Raw genomic sequence first — 16,422 nt, 5'->3', positions numbered from 1 at the left:
CCTCTAACATGTTTTCTTGCGATTCCGCCACAAATCAGACCAGAGTGCCACCGCCTGGTCAATTCAGCTCACTTGGAATCTCGCCTGCCAGCGGTAGGTGTGGCCAGAGGGGAAAGTGGGTGGAGCATGAGGTGTGACCCCCCTGCCTTTGTTTATATGGCTCAGTACCCCAGTACCTCAGGGACCAGCTCAGTTCATGCAAACCAGCCCAGAGCCTGTGCTCATCACCTGAGGCCCTGCTCCGTGCGGCAAGACAAGAACGGGGCCTTTTCAGTGGTTGCTCCCTCCTTGCAGAATGCTCTCCCTGGGGAGGCTTGCCTGGCACAGTCATTACACATCTTTAAGTGCCAGGCCAAGGCATTCCTCCTTTAACAGGCCTTCCTGCGTGGGTGGGATGTTTTAGCGTAGACTGGAGTTTGTTTTTTGATGCTGGCTTTAATGTATATATGTGCTTGTTTTTTGCTTAAAATATTATAAGTCGGTTTGAGTTTCTGTGGCAAGAAAGGTGATTGATAAATTTAATAAATACAGTGGTACCTCGGGTTAAGTACTTAATTTGTTCTGGAGGTCCGTTCTTAACCTGAAACTGTTCTTAACCTGAAGCACCACTTTAGCTAATGGGGCCTTCAGCTGCCGTCGCGCCGCCAGAGCACGATTTCTGTTATCATCCTGAAGCAAAGTTCTTAACCTGAAGCACTATTTCTGGGTTAGCAGAGTCTGTAACCTGAAGTGTATGTAACCTGAAGCGTCTGTAACCCAAGGAACCACTGTAATAATAATAGTCTTCATTTAAAAACAAACAAACAAGTTTCTGGCCCTCAGGACTGAGAAACCCAGAAAGAAGTGCCTGGCGGAATCTCAGGGCTGGGCGTTCAGCTCTTTCCCACTCTCCTTGGATAGCAGAACCAAAGTAAAAAGATGGGGGAAAGGAGCCTGTAGAGAACTGGCTTGACCAGGACTCAAGGATGGGACTGAGGCCCCTTGGACAATCATTTCAAGATGGGATTGAGGCCAAGCTCACCGCAGTCGCCAGGCACGGTCCCCAGTGCCCCCCCTTGGAGCAGCTGCCTTCCCCCCCCCAACTGCTCCTGCCAGAGTCCCCCTCCCACCTCGGTAGTAGACGTCCCGGAAGGGCGAGTTGATGAACTCCCGCGTGCTGCCTGTCTTCTCCGCGATGTCCAGCAGGAATGGGATGGTGTCGTTCTTGCCATTGTTGAGGTTGAGCAGGGCCTTGGGGAGGCAGGTCTTGCCAGTGGAGGGCTCTGGGTGGGAGTAAGGAGGGATGCACAGAACAGGATGTTGCACCACAGACAAGGAGCTCAGCAATTACTACTTTAAAATGTTCACCTCTCAACGTTTCACCAAGGAGCTCAGGGCAGTGTATGTTGTTACCCCCAACCTTCTATTTTTAACTTCACAACAGACGTGTGAGGTAGTCTGAGAGACAGTGGCTGGCCCAAGTTCACCTAGCAACCTTTGAGTCCGAGTGGGGGTTTTGAACCCAGGTCTCTCCAACCATCATCAGGAACTGTAGACACTCTCCAGTCGCTATCTAGCAGTAAGAGCCATTTGACAGTGGAATGGTCTCCCTAGGAGGTTTTCAAACAGAGGTGGGATAGCTATCCATCAGGGATTCTTTAGCTGTGATTTCTGCATTGCAGGGGGCTGGACTCTACAATTCCAGCTCTACAATTCTATGGTTCTATATGTGCATTTGCATCACCCTCTGCTGACAAACTGAGGTCCATTCCCCCTCTCTTCTACATGCTCCCCTATGCACTGAGCATGTGCAAAGCACGATGTTCTAGTGCCCTGGCTGCACATCATCAATAATGCTGGGCACGAGCAATTAAGTGCATTCTGAGCCATATTTTTGTGTTTTAAAGCTGCTTTCTACAGCTTATATTTAAAGAGAGAAACCTAAAGCTGGACAGAATCTTGGGCTCAGGACGGACTGTGGCTGTGAAGTGAGCTGAGTGAGAGCAAGGAATTGAACAGCACGACAAGGTATTTGTCAATCGTTTTGCTTTTTAAGAATTCTGATCCCCCTGAGGAAATCTCATTGGAATGCTCTAAGAACAGCATGGAAGCCCTGGCTGGTGCGGCCAGTGGGGGCCCATCTCGTCCTGTTTGCACAGTGGCCACCAGGATGCCCCCAATGGGACCCCCCAAGCAGCAGCAGCAGCAGCAGCAGCGGAACGCAAGAGCATCTCTGCCCTCCTGCGCCTTCCGCAAGTGGCATTCCTAGCGTCCGCCGCCTCAGACTGCCAGGGGGCTAGGAGCCATGATCTAGTAGGTTGGGTCTCTTTCTCTCTCTCCCCCCTCCCCCCCCCCCCCCGCTGCTGGAGAAAGGTTTTTTAAAACAAAACAAAAAACCTGCATAAACAGGGGAAGTGTCTTCGCTTCTAAAGGCAGGCACAGACACACAGACGTCTTCTGCCCCACTGTAGTCTGTGGCCAAGCAGATTTTGAAACAATTTAAAAAAACAAAACAAAAACCTGGCCAACCTGTTGGGCTACAGGGACAAAAGCCCTAGGAGCCTCCACAACACAATCCACAATTGATATTTGAAACACCAGCCATGCTCTGGAAAAGCTCCTGCCCATCTCAAGCGGAGGAGAACTGAGCAAGACTCCCAGCATCCAGTAGGCGGGAAAGAGCCAGTGTGCTGTCATGTCGGTCGAGGACCCAGGGACCCGGGTTCAAAACCTCCGCTTGGTCATGAAGCTCCCTGGGTGGCCTCGGGTGTCCATCACTGCCTCTCGCCCAGACACACCGCACAAGGAGGGGCAGAAGAGCCACCTTGAGCTCCTTGGAGAACACAGGGGGTACAAGTCCCCGCCTCGCAGGCAATTCGACAAGAGACCCTTTGGGTGCCTTTCAACACTACAGTCCTGGGATTCTATGAAATGCAATAAAATAAACAATCCTGCCAGGTGTACCTCAAGGACAGGGATACCCTGCTGCCCCCCTTTTCCTTGCCTTGCTTGGGGCTGATCTACACTCATGGTTTATCATGTTAAGGAAGGGTTAAGGATTGGTTTTCGTAACACAGATGGACACATTACATTCTGCTTGTAACATTCATAATGCATTATTAAAATAAGACACCAGAGGGCGCTGCAGAGGAACCAAGAACAGACCGTAGGAAAACTGTGTTTTTATGGAGAAAACAAGATATGAAATGCTTTTAATTTACCCGTATGCCCTGTGACATTTTAGAATGATATATCTAATTTCATCCTAATAATATTAAACAGGTCAGTGTAGATTCAGCCCTCGTCAGGCTAAAGAAGTAAGTCTGCATTTGCAGAATTCATGCCAGCTACAGGTCCCCTGCCCAGGGAGCACCCAGCTCCCCTGGCAGCACACCTCAGCCACTGGCTGCTCAGCGCCCTCCTTCACCCATGGGTGCCCCTGCCTCTCGTCCCCCTCACCTCGAAACTCCTCGTCTGTCAGGCGCTTCTTGTGGGTCAGCAAGAAGGGCAGGAGTCCGTCCAGGTCTGCGGTGGAGCCCCGGGAGACAATGTCGAAGAGGATGGGCCGGTTGAACACCTTGAGGATGGGGGGCGGGTGGGGGGCAGGCCCCTTGGTGCTGGGGGGTTTCTTCCTGGGGATGGAGCAAGCTGGTGAGCAAACCTCCCTGTGCTCTGGGCCAAACAAGCCTCAGAGGTGGCAGGCAACACAGCCGCCTGGAGGAATTGAAGTCCACTACAAAGTTGCCAGGATTTATCACACCCTGCAGAGTTGACGCCTCAGCTTCCAGTCCTAGATGTGGGAGGGGCAGCTTTGGTTGTTGGGGGCTGCAAAAGGGCACTGTAACCCATATTCCAGGCCTTGCAAATAGGTTTTGGGGCTGATCTCTGGCCTCTGTGTTTGTTTATATACACCCTGTACTTACAGATTGGGAGGGTCAGTCTGGACGATACCCGTGGGTTCCTTCCAAATCCATGATTCTGTATCTGGTAAGGTTTACAGTCTAGCAGAACAAGCCTCTAAATCAGCCACACAATTTTTGTTGCAAGGTAATGGCCTGGCTGGTCAGGATAGTATCATCATTTACCTATTTGAAGGGGTTGCCATAGAGACAAATGGGCAGGCCTTTCCCCCACCGAGTTGGATGCCTCCTCATCCTAGGATGGGGAATAAGAGGCCAAGGAGTTTGTGTGGGAGAGTTTTTGGCTGATGCTTGAAGCTGGAGACACAGAGGCTGGACTTACTCTGTGCTAGACCCCAAAGCTGTGCCTTGGGGCTTCCCTGAAACCCTAAAGGAGAGGCAAGATCTGCTGGGGTCTTGATGCTCTTGAGTCCCTCCTTCCTCTGTTAAGCTTGTATAGAGGTGCAAATAAAACACCCCCGTCTCTCCATCGGCCTTCATTCCCAGGAAACCAAACCTGGGACAGCACAGGCACCCTTGGAGTTTCTTGGCACAGAGGAGCAAAAGGTGTATCTATCGCCTCCCACAATGAAGGCCCCCTTTCTCCACCTCATCCATCTTCTGTCTCCAAAGCAGCCTGGAGGAGGGATGGGGCTGTGCCTCAGAGAGAGAGGGGGGTGCAGTGTGCCCACCCCAGGCCTCCTGGCACCTTGTGGGGTTCTTGGCACCCGCGTGCCCCTGTTCCTCAAGCAGCCCGTTCATCTAGCTGGTGCAACCCTGCCTCTCCCCCCCCCGGCCCATCCGCAGCCAAGGCAGGAGGGCTCAACAGAGGACTCTTTGACCAGGCGCCACACCTGCCCCAAAGAGCCATGTGGGAACAAGATGCTCTCCCTAGCTGGGGAGCGGAAGGAGCTCTTGCTGGGTTTCAACAGGGAGGGCTATCCAATCCAGGTGAGGTGAGGTAAGGTGAGGTGAAGAGAGAGAGAGAGAGAGAGAGAGAGAGAGAGAGAGAGAGAGAGAGAGGCATTCTTCACATGCTCAAGGATCCTCTCTTTATCATCACATCACCAATTACAGGGACCAACTCTTGTGGGCTCCAGTATCGCTTCCTAAAACCAATTCTCCCTCTTGCTTTTTTTCCTCTGTTACCCAAATGACCTCACAACAGGGTACATTTTTAGTGTCAGAATTTGAAGGAGGGGGGAATGAAACACTCTTTTTCATCCTGAATTTGATGTCCTGCCAAGTCAGTGCACACACTTCCTTTTGCAATACGTCCCACCAGAGCCTACACTCTGCCAATTGTTTGCTTAGGTGATAAATGGCCCCCATGGGAATGTATCCCACCACCCAAGGCATTCATTCGGAGAAACAGTCTTGCAAAAATGCCCTTTCGTGGCGAATCCTGCAAAATGCTTGTTTTCTAGTGGTGTTTCAAAACTGCGTTAGCGCTCATTCCTCACTCCCTTCCTCCCACCCCCAATTTTCAACTTGTTCAGGAAATTAACTGCAAAAAGTGGGAAGGTCCAGACGGAAATACAGAACTCCAGGGATCTTCCTTAGAAATTATGCATCTCATACCCAGGACAGACTTTTCAGACATTACAGATACTCTGTTTGTATTTTTATGTTGTGAACCACCCTGTGATCTTCAGAAGGAGGGGGGTATAAAAATTTAATAAGAAAAGAAGAAGAAGAAGAAGAAGAAGAAGAAGAAGAAGAAGAAGAAGAAGAAGAAGAAGAAGAAGAAGAATTATTTAAGAGCCACCCTTCAGTGTAAGCTCCCAGGAGCAGCATATAGTTGCTGCTCAGCAGCCAGATTACTGGCCGGGGCTCCCTTTAGATTTTGTACAACCCCAGTTTGTTTCTGGGCCCAAATCAAGGTGTTTGTGTTTAAAGCTGTAAAGGACTCAGGTCAGCCCAGCTCCTTCCCTACAGACCCTCTTTTTAACTCGTCCTGAGACCTGCTGGTGAAGGGTGAATCATCATTACGCTTTTTTTCTGACTGCTTCCCTGTTCTTTGGGATATATTCTGCAGATGAAAGGAGATTCTGACTAAATATTAGGAAGAACTAAAGCTTAACATAATGCAGAACATTCTGACAGTAAGAGCCGTTTGACAATGGAATGGGCTCCCTCCGGAAGCTGTGAAGACTCCTTCCTTGGAGGTTTCTAAGCAGAGCTTGGCTGTCCACCGGTCACGGATTCTTTAGCTGTGACTCCTGTATTGCAGGAGTCCTGGACTAGATGGCCCTTCGGCTCCCTTCCACCCCTGCAGTTCTGCATCCTACATTCTATATTCTGAGGCTGAACGGCTTGCCCCGACCCAGCACCAGCCAAGGGAGTTCAGCTCCCAGCCCTTTTGCAGCCCAAGAAGACGCCACCATCCAGCCAGAGCAGCCGCCATACTCACTCCAGGGCCTTCTTGCGCCTCCGCTTGTTGTCACTCGGGTGATGGCGGTAAGTGCCGTAGTCAAAGAGGGAGTCCATGGGGGCTTTCTTGGGTCCTGGCACAACCGAAGACTCATAGATGGTGGACTCCAGCAGGTCCATGGGGTTCGGAACACCCTTGCGGAAAGCCCCGTGGAATTTCATCCGGAGGTTCTGCCTTCCATCCCCGGCTCCTGGGGGGCTTCGCGCAGCCTCGGCCGAGGGGGCTCCCTCCTCATTCTCAAACAGGTTGGCCAGTGAGGAGAGTGGGAAGGAGTCGTTCTGTGGGGAAAGCTCCTCACTCGGACTCTCGGCAGACTCACTGGGGCTGGCGTGGGCCGCGTCTTCCAGATTTGCCATGAGGGCTGTGGCGAGGGGCAGAGAGGGTCACACCTGGTCTGGGAGAGGAAAAGGAATGGAGTAAAATACAGAACAGAAGGGAGCGTGCCACAATTTTTGCAAATCTTTCTTAACATTGTTAACAACCCAAAAGGGCAATAACAGGAGATTATGACATACGGTATATACAAAGCAAGCAAGCAATAAATAATAAGAGAAAGAAAAGGTGGCATGTCAATATAAATTGAGACATCCAGATGTAGAGTGTGGGACATCTAAGTCCAAAGTCTTGTGGGTTCTCCACCCCCATGGAAATGTGCAGCTTGTGTGCATTTTCCCCCAAATTAGCCAAAGTCCATAAGTTATATATATATTACACAGCCAAATGCAGATTTCTCAAGCTTTTCAAGGTTCAGAAAAGGGCCACTAAAAGGATCCTATGAAGAAAGGTTGCGGCATTTGGGACTTTTTAGTTTAGAGACAAAGTGAGTGAGAAGCTTCCCCCACCCCCCAATAACAGCTCCTGGACATCCCACGAAGCTGAATGTTGGAGGATTCAGCCAGGACATAAAAGAAAGTCCTCCTTCATGCAGCGCAGAGTTGAACTGGGGACTCCCTCCCACAGGAGGCTGCAAGGGACACCAGCCTGGATGACTTTAGAAGAGGAGAGGGCTGTCGAGGGCTGTTAGCCACCGTGGCTCTGCTCTGCCTCCACAGTCTCTGGAAACCAGAGGAGCACAGGAAGCCCTTGGCAAATCCTGTCAGAACAGGAGGCTGGGGAGATGGCCTTTGCCTCTTCTTATGTCCCATTGACAAGCTGTTGAAATCCTAGCTGCATCCTCACATCCGTGTCCAAAGACCTTTAGCGCATCCAAGCTTTCATGTTGTGTGCTCACATATTTAGTAATGACAGTTGGGGGCGGGGCGTGGTCCTAGGAAGGACTCTGTAAGCTCAGGGAATCCCTTGTCTTCATTTTTTGAAGACATATTCCAGACAAACATAGTCCTGCCTATGGCCCAAATGGCAAAATTTGGATACATCAAAAAAGAAACAAAGGGTCAGTTCCTGCAGTCCCTACGGAATCCCTATGGGATTTCTGCCACAGTCACCAAAATGTCTTGAAATCATTTCTACTAAAAGTGTACACTGGGGGAGGGCGAGAGCCTGTAAATCTGTATGGAACTGCAGTGCCAACTGCAGGTAGACTAATCTGCTTAAAATAAATTGATTTCAATTTTAAAACTTTCAGCGAACTTTCCCCCCCCCCCCAGCACCAAGGGCTTGTCAATCACCTTGGAACTCTGTGGCGGGAGCAGTTTTAACTCTTACCAAGCCATTAGGGCAAAACAACACCTGTTTGTGCCTCCAGAATGAAGAGGACTAGAATCTTGCTGTGTTGGGTTCCTTTGGCTGTTTTAAATGAAAGCTGAACGCGCCGAGGGCCATAGCTCAGTGGCGCAGCACCTGCCTTGCATGCAGAGGAGCCTGGGTTCAATCCCAGGCATTACCATTGAAAGGGATCAGGAAGTTATGGCAAAGACCACTGGCTGCCTGAAACCCCCGAGGGCTGCTACCAGTCAGTGTAGACACCAGGGGTCTGACTCAGGAAAAGTCAGCTCCTGTGTTCCTGTGCCAAGAAAGGGTCTGGAAGATGCCTGAAAAGGCAATGACCCCCCACCCCAGCCTAACTTCAGACCTGGCTCTGGGTGCAAATCCCCATCCCACCTGAAACTCTAATTGCGTTCCAAATACCACCCACCTTGGGCTCGAGTGCAAAGAAGCTGGATTTGCCTGGCGCTCGTCCTCCTGGGCTGAAACGGCAACAATTTCCATGTGCCAGATGTGCTCTGCAGGCACACAGGAGAGTGATGTGGGGAGGAACTGGGGAAAGGAGAGAGGCTGGAGGAGCTCTACGCTGCTGTTGCTGCTGCTCTGTCCCATCTGCCAGCCGCCCCACCAGGGCCTGCTTCAAAGAGCACTGTGGGGAGGACAGTGGGGCTGGCCACCAGCCTACCCACGCCCAGATGTAGTTGCTCTGCGGCACAGACGCCAGCAGGGCAAGGAAACAAGGGCAGCTTTCACCAGCCCAACCCCACCCAAAGTCCAGCTTCCTCGGGATGTAGAAAGGCAGGAGGATTTGAAGTTTCAGGGGGCCCTGAGCTGCTCCGTCACCAAGGCAAAGATTTATGGAACAGCAAATTGTGTGCTAAGGAAGAAAAGGCTGCCTCTGAGCACATTCTGACAGAGGCAGATTTAGGGGGGCATGGCCAGCTCAGTTGCACTGGGCACAAAGTATTGGAGGCACCACAACCACTATTTAGAATGAAGTGTGAGAGGCAGCGGGCGGCACATTTGAGGCCCAAAGTCCAGCTCTGGTTCTGAGCCCAGGGATTTGTTTTCAGGACCAGAAAGGAACTGATCCTACCATCCTTTCCCACCAGAGTCAACTTCTGGCTTAGCTCTCTTCATTTCACCAGCCTAATCCGGAGCAGGGGAAGTCATTTTGAGGCTGATGCTGTTAAACCCTTCCTGCAAGTTGCCCAGAGATCTACCATTACTTCCCAATCCACCTGCTGCTAACCTGTGTCTCTGGTGGATGCTCTGAGACTGAGTGAGCACCTCTACACATCTCTGCTCAGGGCCGACTCCCACAGAGCTGAAAGAGGCCAACTCCCAGGTATTGCAGCTGCCGTCACAAACACCCCCAGGCAGCCTCCCCAGCTCAGGAAGCCTCCCCAATCAGCAACATGTGACCAATGATACTACTACTAATAATAATAGAAATAGTTGTGATTCCTGCATTGCAGGGGGTTGGACTAGATGATGCTTTGGGTCCAGACTTCTGCAAAGGAAGCAGGCTAAATAATTAGAATCACAGAATAGTAGGAAGGTACCCCAAGGGGTCATCTAGTTCAACCCCCGCAATGCAGGATTCTCAACTGAAGAATCCCTGACAGATGACCATCCAACCTCTGCTTAAAAACCTTCAATGAATTAATAAAGCACTTTCAGAGCGTTCAAAACACTTCACTCTAGAGTAAATCCAAGGTGGTGCTTTTAATTTTAACCACTGCTATGGTAATGAGGTCTGAATCCTTGCTAAGAAGTTGAAACCTGTTGCAGTGATGTAGCGGTGATGGGAAGGCCCCTCACATGCTTCTGATCTAGTAACCAGGATTGTAAACAAACTTCAGGGCTGAAACTAGAAATCTCCCCCCCCCCTGGGGGGGTAGGAGAGAGAAGGAGTTTTGCCCTCCAACAGTTGGAGCCGCAAGTCTGACAGTCACAATAAAAGGTGAAGGCGTCTGCCAAAGGGCCAAGCCTTCTGCCTCTTCCCTTCCGCGTGTAATCAAGGCAAATGCAGTTCTGTGCAGGACAAGGAAGAGGGGTGGGGGGCGGGGGGAGACCTGCAAAAGCCACCCCCCCCCCTGTGATTTTCTACTTGGCGGCAGCCTTGTCTGACAAGCTCTCCCCGGGAGAGGCTGGCTTTGCATACTTCTCATTACGCAGCCTGTCATTACACTTGGTGGCTGCCAAGTCCCATCCAGTCCACTTGCCCAAGGGCTCTGCTCATCTGGGGTGGGGGCAGCCTGGGATCCCCCTCCTTTTCACAGGGTGTTGTTTAGGGGTGTTGTAACAGGAGGAGAAGCTGCAGCCCCCCGCAGCAGCCTTTTTCAACTCCCATCACCCCTATCAGCTGGGGAGCACCAGTTTAGCAAAAAGGCTTCTCTCACACAGGACTCCAGTTTTTCTTGGAAAAAAATGCACATTTCAGTGTGCCATGAAGCAGTTCTGCAAAACAAAGCACTTTTTCCTTTTGGCAGGTGTGATCTTATTCGATACACCTTCACAAGCTTTCCAACAATGAGGGGGCAGGGGGCAAATTCTAGAGGTCATCTCCTGCCATGGACAGCCAAGGACCTCTTGGGAAGCCCTCACGCTTGGGGGGGGGGGGACCTAGAGAGGGGAAAGAGGGACTTGGAATCACAGAATTGTAGAGTTGGGAGGGACTACCAAGGGCCATTTAGTGCATCACTGCTGCAAAGCAGGAATCACAGCTGAACAATCCCTGACAGGTGGACACACGACCTCTGCATAAAATCCTCCAATGACTTGATGCAGCAAAGAAATGAGAGTGAGAAGCAGGTTCTCTGCAGAGTCTGGCAGGTTTTGGAAAAGCAGTTCTCTTTTTAGGGGGCAACCTGGGAAAACTCCAGGGCAGCAATGGGGAACCTGTATCTGCCCTTCCGGAGGCTGTGGGGCCACACAGCTCCATCACCAGCAACCTCTGGCCACGCTGGCTTGGGGGGAAGGAAATGGTCAAGTTAAGACAAGTTTATTGCATGCAGCCCAGATCCTTTACAATATATAAAATATAATATTTTCAAAGCAATATGTGAATTGGTCTGGTTGGCCCCTGTGAGAACCAGATGCTGGACTAGATGCGCCCTTGGCCTGATCCAGCAGCCTCTTCTGATGCTCTAAACTACGGGAGAAATTTGTTGTGGAAAGACACAGGACTTCCTGCTATGTCTGCTGCCCTCCAGGGATAACAAAACACTGAATTAAAACCTTGTTATAATTCTTGATATGGCAAGAATGCAAAATTATTTATTATTAGTTATTATGATGATGTTTTCATTCCATTCCTATGCCACCTTTTCCTCCACGGAGCTCAAGGTAGCACACCTGGCCCTCCCTCTCCTCACTGAATCCCCACAACAACCCTGCGAGGGAGGTCGGGCTGAGAGGCAGTGAGAGGCTTCTGGGTCGCTCCATGAGCCTCATTGCCAAGTGCACATTTGAACCCTGATCTCCCAGGTCCCAGTCTGATACACTACACTGGCTGCCCAAATTTAGCCACCAAATGCACAAAGGTTTATCAGCTAGAAAGGGTGGGAAATGGAGGCAGCCCCTGCCTCTAGGGAGATGCCAGGCCGTGAGCTCAGCCTGAAGGCACACAGAGGCCTGTTTGTCCCCGTTCCGTTGGTTTGCTGGCCACTGAAATTTGGGGCCACCCACTGGCCATGCTCCCGTTTGCTTTTCAGACACACCTGAAGCACCGATGATTCATTTCCCTTCCTGTTGCCTGTTGGCCCTGCCTGACTGGAAGAGGCCACAAGGACGGTGCCTCTGGATGACGGAGGGTTTGTGATTTCGAGGGCAGCAGCAAGTGCCAATGCCTCTCCAGCTGCCCAGTCTTATTAAGAATAAAAATGTTAGTTCTTTGTCGAGGGCTGAGAAAACGAGGTGCTGTTCAGAAGGCATCAGAGGCCTGGTCCAAACAGGCTAAGTTACAGTGGAATATAAGCAACATGGAGTAATTCAAAGGCAGTGGAGGCCACAGCTGTCTGCAAAAGACTGCCTGGAGACGAAACAAAGCTCTCCGTCCCTTAGACCTTCCATGGGCCAGAAATGGAAGACACTAAAGGGATTAAACCTCTCATTGTGGTACCAGAATATGTGGACACTGGCTATGGCAGAGAAATGAACACACAAATTACATGTCTCTGGGGGTAAGGAAGGCATTTCTATGCTCTTTGTTGGAATTTCATTTCTTATGCATCCAGTTGTTTTAGCTGAAATTCCTGCATTGCAGGGGGTTGGTCTAGATGACCCTTGGGATCCCTTCTAACTCTACATTTCTATGATTCGATGAGGTTCAGAAACACAAAATATTCTTTCCTCCACTGAAATGGAGAAATTTGGCTTTCACAATGTGATTTGCTGCATTTATTTTTCTACACAATCTTCCCTCTATTTATTTGGAAAGCACAGCTTTTGTGCAGCTCTTACATAATACAACTTTGATTGTTTTCTTCCTAGTAGTTCTGATGCAACATCATCATCATCATCATTATTATTTAAAAAACCTATTATGTATATTTAACGTAAGACGGCCCTTCGAGTCCAGCATCCTGTGGCCCTCCGGGTGCCCCGATGGGAAGCCCCCAAACAGGGCAGGAGTGCAAGAGCAGCTACCCTCCCCACACCTGTGCTCCGCCCCCCCCCCCATGGCTAGTCACTGTGGGGGCCTCTCCTCCACAAGCCCTTTCCCAGCTCAAGGTGTTTTGGTGCTCAGAGTGGAACACACAGGGCTTCAGAGGGGCCCAATCCACCAAGTCGTTCTCACTGAAACCCCTGGCCATTCTTCACCACACAGCCAAAAACGCAGGTGCCTGTCAGGTTGGGCAAGCAGCCCTCTCTCCCTGCACTGGATGACTTTGGGGGATCCTCCCAGCTCTGCAAGTCCCTGTGTTCTGAGCTCAGTCCCAGGGGGACCCCCCTTTCTCTCCGACACAAAGACCGGAGTGGGTGGGGTGCAAAACATGCTGCCTTCCTGCACTGCGTCACGGCTTCCCCACCTCTGTCCCTCAATCTGGGATGCCCTTTGTACCCTGTGCCCAGGGGGCGGGCGGAGTCCCCTGCGGACGCCAGACACAAAGCAGCCGCCTATTGTGACTTTCAAGATTAATGTCCTGCCAGAAACTTCCAGGCTTCCGGTCGTGTTTCCATTCAGAAGGCCTTTGCGGGTCTGAAGTGAACAGCTGTGGACCTGCCTGTTCCCCCCTCACCTGGCTAGATGCCACATCCTCCTAGGACGGAGAATCTGAGGCCCAGCGGGGCATGCATGGGAGAGGCCTGCGCATTTGGGCTGAGGAGACACAGGCATGACTTGCTCTGCGCTTGACCTCAAGGCTGTCCACTGAGAAAGCAAGAGCTGCTGGGCTGTGGATGCTGTGAGCCCCTCGTGAAGGACAGCTGAGCCAGAGCAGGGGCTGGGGCTGCAGTTCCTCAGAACTCCACCAGAGGGCTGGAGCTTCTCTCTGATTGGCTACCAATATAGCTAGTCAGAGGGGGTGGAGCCAGCACTTTGAGAGGGAGTATAAAAGGACTCATTTCTGAGAAAGAGCTCAGATGGAGGGATGGTTGAAGAGATAGAGCCGGAGGGAGAGAAGGAGAGCTGGGCCTGGTCTGTGTGGAACAACCGTGCTCAGGAAAATATCTACAACTAGGAGAAGACGCCTCTGAGCTTAGACTGGAAGACAGTGTGTAATGTCTAGGGAAAGTATTCAGACAGGAGGGAACTGGAGGGCTGAGTCTGAGCCAGGAGAAGTAGAGCTGTGAGGATAGCATCTCCTTGGGTCTCCTGTCAGTCATGAGGGGAGAGAAGAATCCCAAGCCAGGGAAGAGGGATGAGGGGACCCCCTGGGTCTGTACCTCAGGAGCATGATTGCTATAAGGCGGGGAAACTGACAGACTGTAGTGCCTTGTTTAAGAACCAAAGTATTAAGCTGAAACACCTAGGCCAGGGGTTGGCAAAGATTTTGTGGCTTGGGCCGGTTCATGGTCCTGCAGACGCCGCAGTGGGCCACAGTGCGCACGCGCATGAATGTGCAAACACTATTTCCGGCGCTCCTTCCGGCATGGAGGAGGCGTGCACAGCTTCCCATTGGCTGCAGGAGCGCCAGTTTAGCGCCAGGCGGGTGGTGGAGGTCCCCAAATGGGTGGGGGTCCATGGGCCTGTTAAACGACCCCCATGGGCCTTAGGTTGCCAACGCCTGACCTACGCAATTAAGTTTAAGAAACTGAAGTAACAAAATTGGAAATAAGCTAAGCATTTACCATCTAAAACCTAAAAACCTGTAAAATTTACCTGAAGTGAAATAACTGAACAGCAACTGAAGTTTAAAAGAAGCTGTGTTTGATTAGAAGCCTGTCACCTCCTTTTGATTTAATACAATTATTAATAGGTTAACTGTTTCCTGAAAAAACATTGCCTCCTGATGTGTGCTGTGTTTTATCAACTTTGTTCTATAAAATCTTTCTTAATTAGTTCAACCTCTGTCTCAGTCTCCAAGTACCAAAGTTTTCCTTCACACAAAATCCAAAAAGATAACTTGCAGTGTTTATTAGAGTGTGTATGCAGTTTGGATCCGCCACAATTGCTATCCGTAGATGGGATCCACTACACAATTGATGGTAGCTATGGAATCCACTACATTTTTGGTAAACAGAGGTGGGATCTGCTATACCCCTCCATCCTGTCCTCAGATTGTATATGTGTAAATAAAACCATGTTCACCTTCTTTCCAAGGAAACCCAACCCTGGGGAAAGTGCGGGAACTCCTGGAGTCTCTCAGCACTCGGAGATTGGCGTGCTGCAATAGTATTTTATTTTTGTATCGAGGGGCGGGGAGGGCTCTGGAGAGCAGGAAAGCAGGCAAGTTGTGCTTTCCCCCGCGCTCCATCCTTAATATTCCACAGATCTTAGAAGTCACTGAACATGGGTCTTTGCTGGGCAGTTTTAGGGGTTTAAAATATATATTTAGGAACCAATATATGCCTAGACACTCCCACAGCATGCAGAAATCCCTACTATATTTATGGGCTGCCTGTTTCCCCCCCCCCCCATCAGATGTTTTAAAAATTCTGCTGCTTGAGAATGGAATAAGTGCAGCAGTGCGTGTAAGCACACAGTTCTCTCTCTTTATCTCAGTCTTGCTGCTGTTTTTACATATCCTTAACTTGAAATTAGCAGTTGAAGCCAAATATCGGAAATTTGATGGAAGCTGAGCGATTCAGACTCATTGGACGATCACTTGGAGAGTTTTTTGCCACCAGCCTTTCCCAGGACTGCTTCCCAACCTGCCTGACACGGGGTCCTGACCGCACACAGGCCCCTCCCCATATTTGTCTGGTGAAAAGAGGCACGGAGCCCTCCCCATGCCACCTCTGGGGCCAGGGGTCGGTGACCATTGTTCCAGTGTCAGTTCTGATCTGGTGACAAAGAGTCACATAAGTTTAATACCGGGTTGTTCTGCTTTCAGTTGGAGTGTTTCTGGGAATCTGTTATATATTCTTGCTCAGAATTTGAGAAGAGGCTTCGTCCTGTTTCTCCGAGAACACACTTTGTCCCTGTGACTGAGTAGTTCCTCACCTGGGCTCCCAGACTAAGCTGCCTTCCTCCCAGTTTCAATCTAATAATTCCTCCTTTGCAACTATGCATTCCACTTGGCAAGAGCCTGCTCTGTTTTTTCACATTTTACTGTTGTCCAAAAAAACTAAATACAGTAATGATAATGAGTTTACATTAAATGGATTTGGGGGCCTTCTACCTACCCCAATTTTGTGACTTTTGTTGCAAAAAAAGTCCACTGAAGAGGTCATACCAGGTGGACCACTTTAGCCTTGCACAGACACACAGTATTTTGGAGATTGGGCTTCTGGATAACTCAAGAGATGGCCACAGGCAGCTAAGGTGTTGCCACAGATACTAAATGGCTGGAGATCCTTCCAGAAGCAGGCATGTCTGGAGAAGAATGGGCTGGCAATCTTGAAAAAACAGGCCAAAACCAGGCAGTGGCCTGACTTGCCCTCTGAAACTTGCTCTCTGCAACAGTAGTGGTGTTGAGTGTAGAGCAGGATCAATTAGGAGTGTTGATGCTATTGAACCTTCCATCTCAAGCACAGCCTGGGTAGATATGCAAATAATGCCTAACATCACAGAAACAACATCAGCCTCCAGTCACCTTCCTTCCAAGGACACCAAAGTCAAGGCACACGCCGCCACCGCTCAGACACCTCACCACTTAGAAACAGGGGTGCATGGGGACCATATTTTGGGTTGGGCATAGAAACTGTAAGAAAGTAAGAAGAGCCTTCTGGATCAGGCCAGTTTGGCACTCTGTTCTCTCTCTCTTTTTTTATTGCTTTTTAACATACATACATATCATACATATCACAAACATACTTACACAGCCAAGAAAAAAG

General features: G+C 50.3%; 1 protein-coding gene across 4 annotated transcripts in view; it reads right to left on the bottom strand.

The window, feature by feature from the left end:
* The window catches only part of TRPV4 (transient receptor potential cation channel subfamily V member 4), a 53,920-nt gene that overhangs the window by 25,945 nt on the left and 11,553 nt on the right, over positions 1 to 16,422 (bottom strand). For all 4 annotated transcript variants that reach the window (XR_014557650.1, XM_083710103.1, XM_083710104.1 and 1 more), the window contains 3 exons: positions 6,292 to 6,706; positions 3,439 to 3,611; positions 1,110 to 1,262 (listed from right to left, as the gene is read on the bottom strand). Coding sequence is in view for 3 of the 4 variants with exons in the window: in XM_083710103.1 (XP_083566229.1) it covers positions 1,110 to 1,262; positions 3,439 to 3,611; positions 6,292 to 6,668 (703 nt within the window). In the remaining variant the exon portion in view is untranslated. The remainder of the gene's footprint in view (positions 1 to 1,109; positions 1,263 to 3,438; positions 3,612 to 6,291; positions 6,707 to 16,422) is intronic.

This window comes from Podarcis gaigeae (assembly GCF_964106915.1).
Source record: "Podarcis gaigeae genome assembly, chromosome: 13".
Taxonomy (NCBI): Eukaryota; Metazoa; Chordata; class Lepidosauria; order Squamata; family Lacertidae; genus Podarcis; species Podarcis gaigeae.
This window is presented reverse-complemented; position numbering and strand designations above follow the sequence as displayed.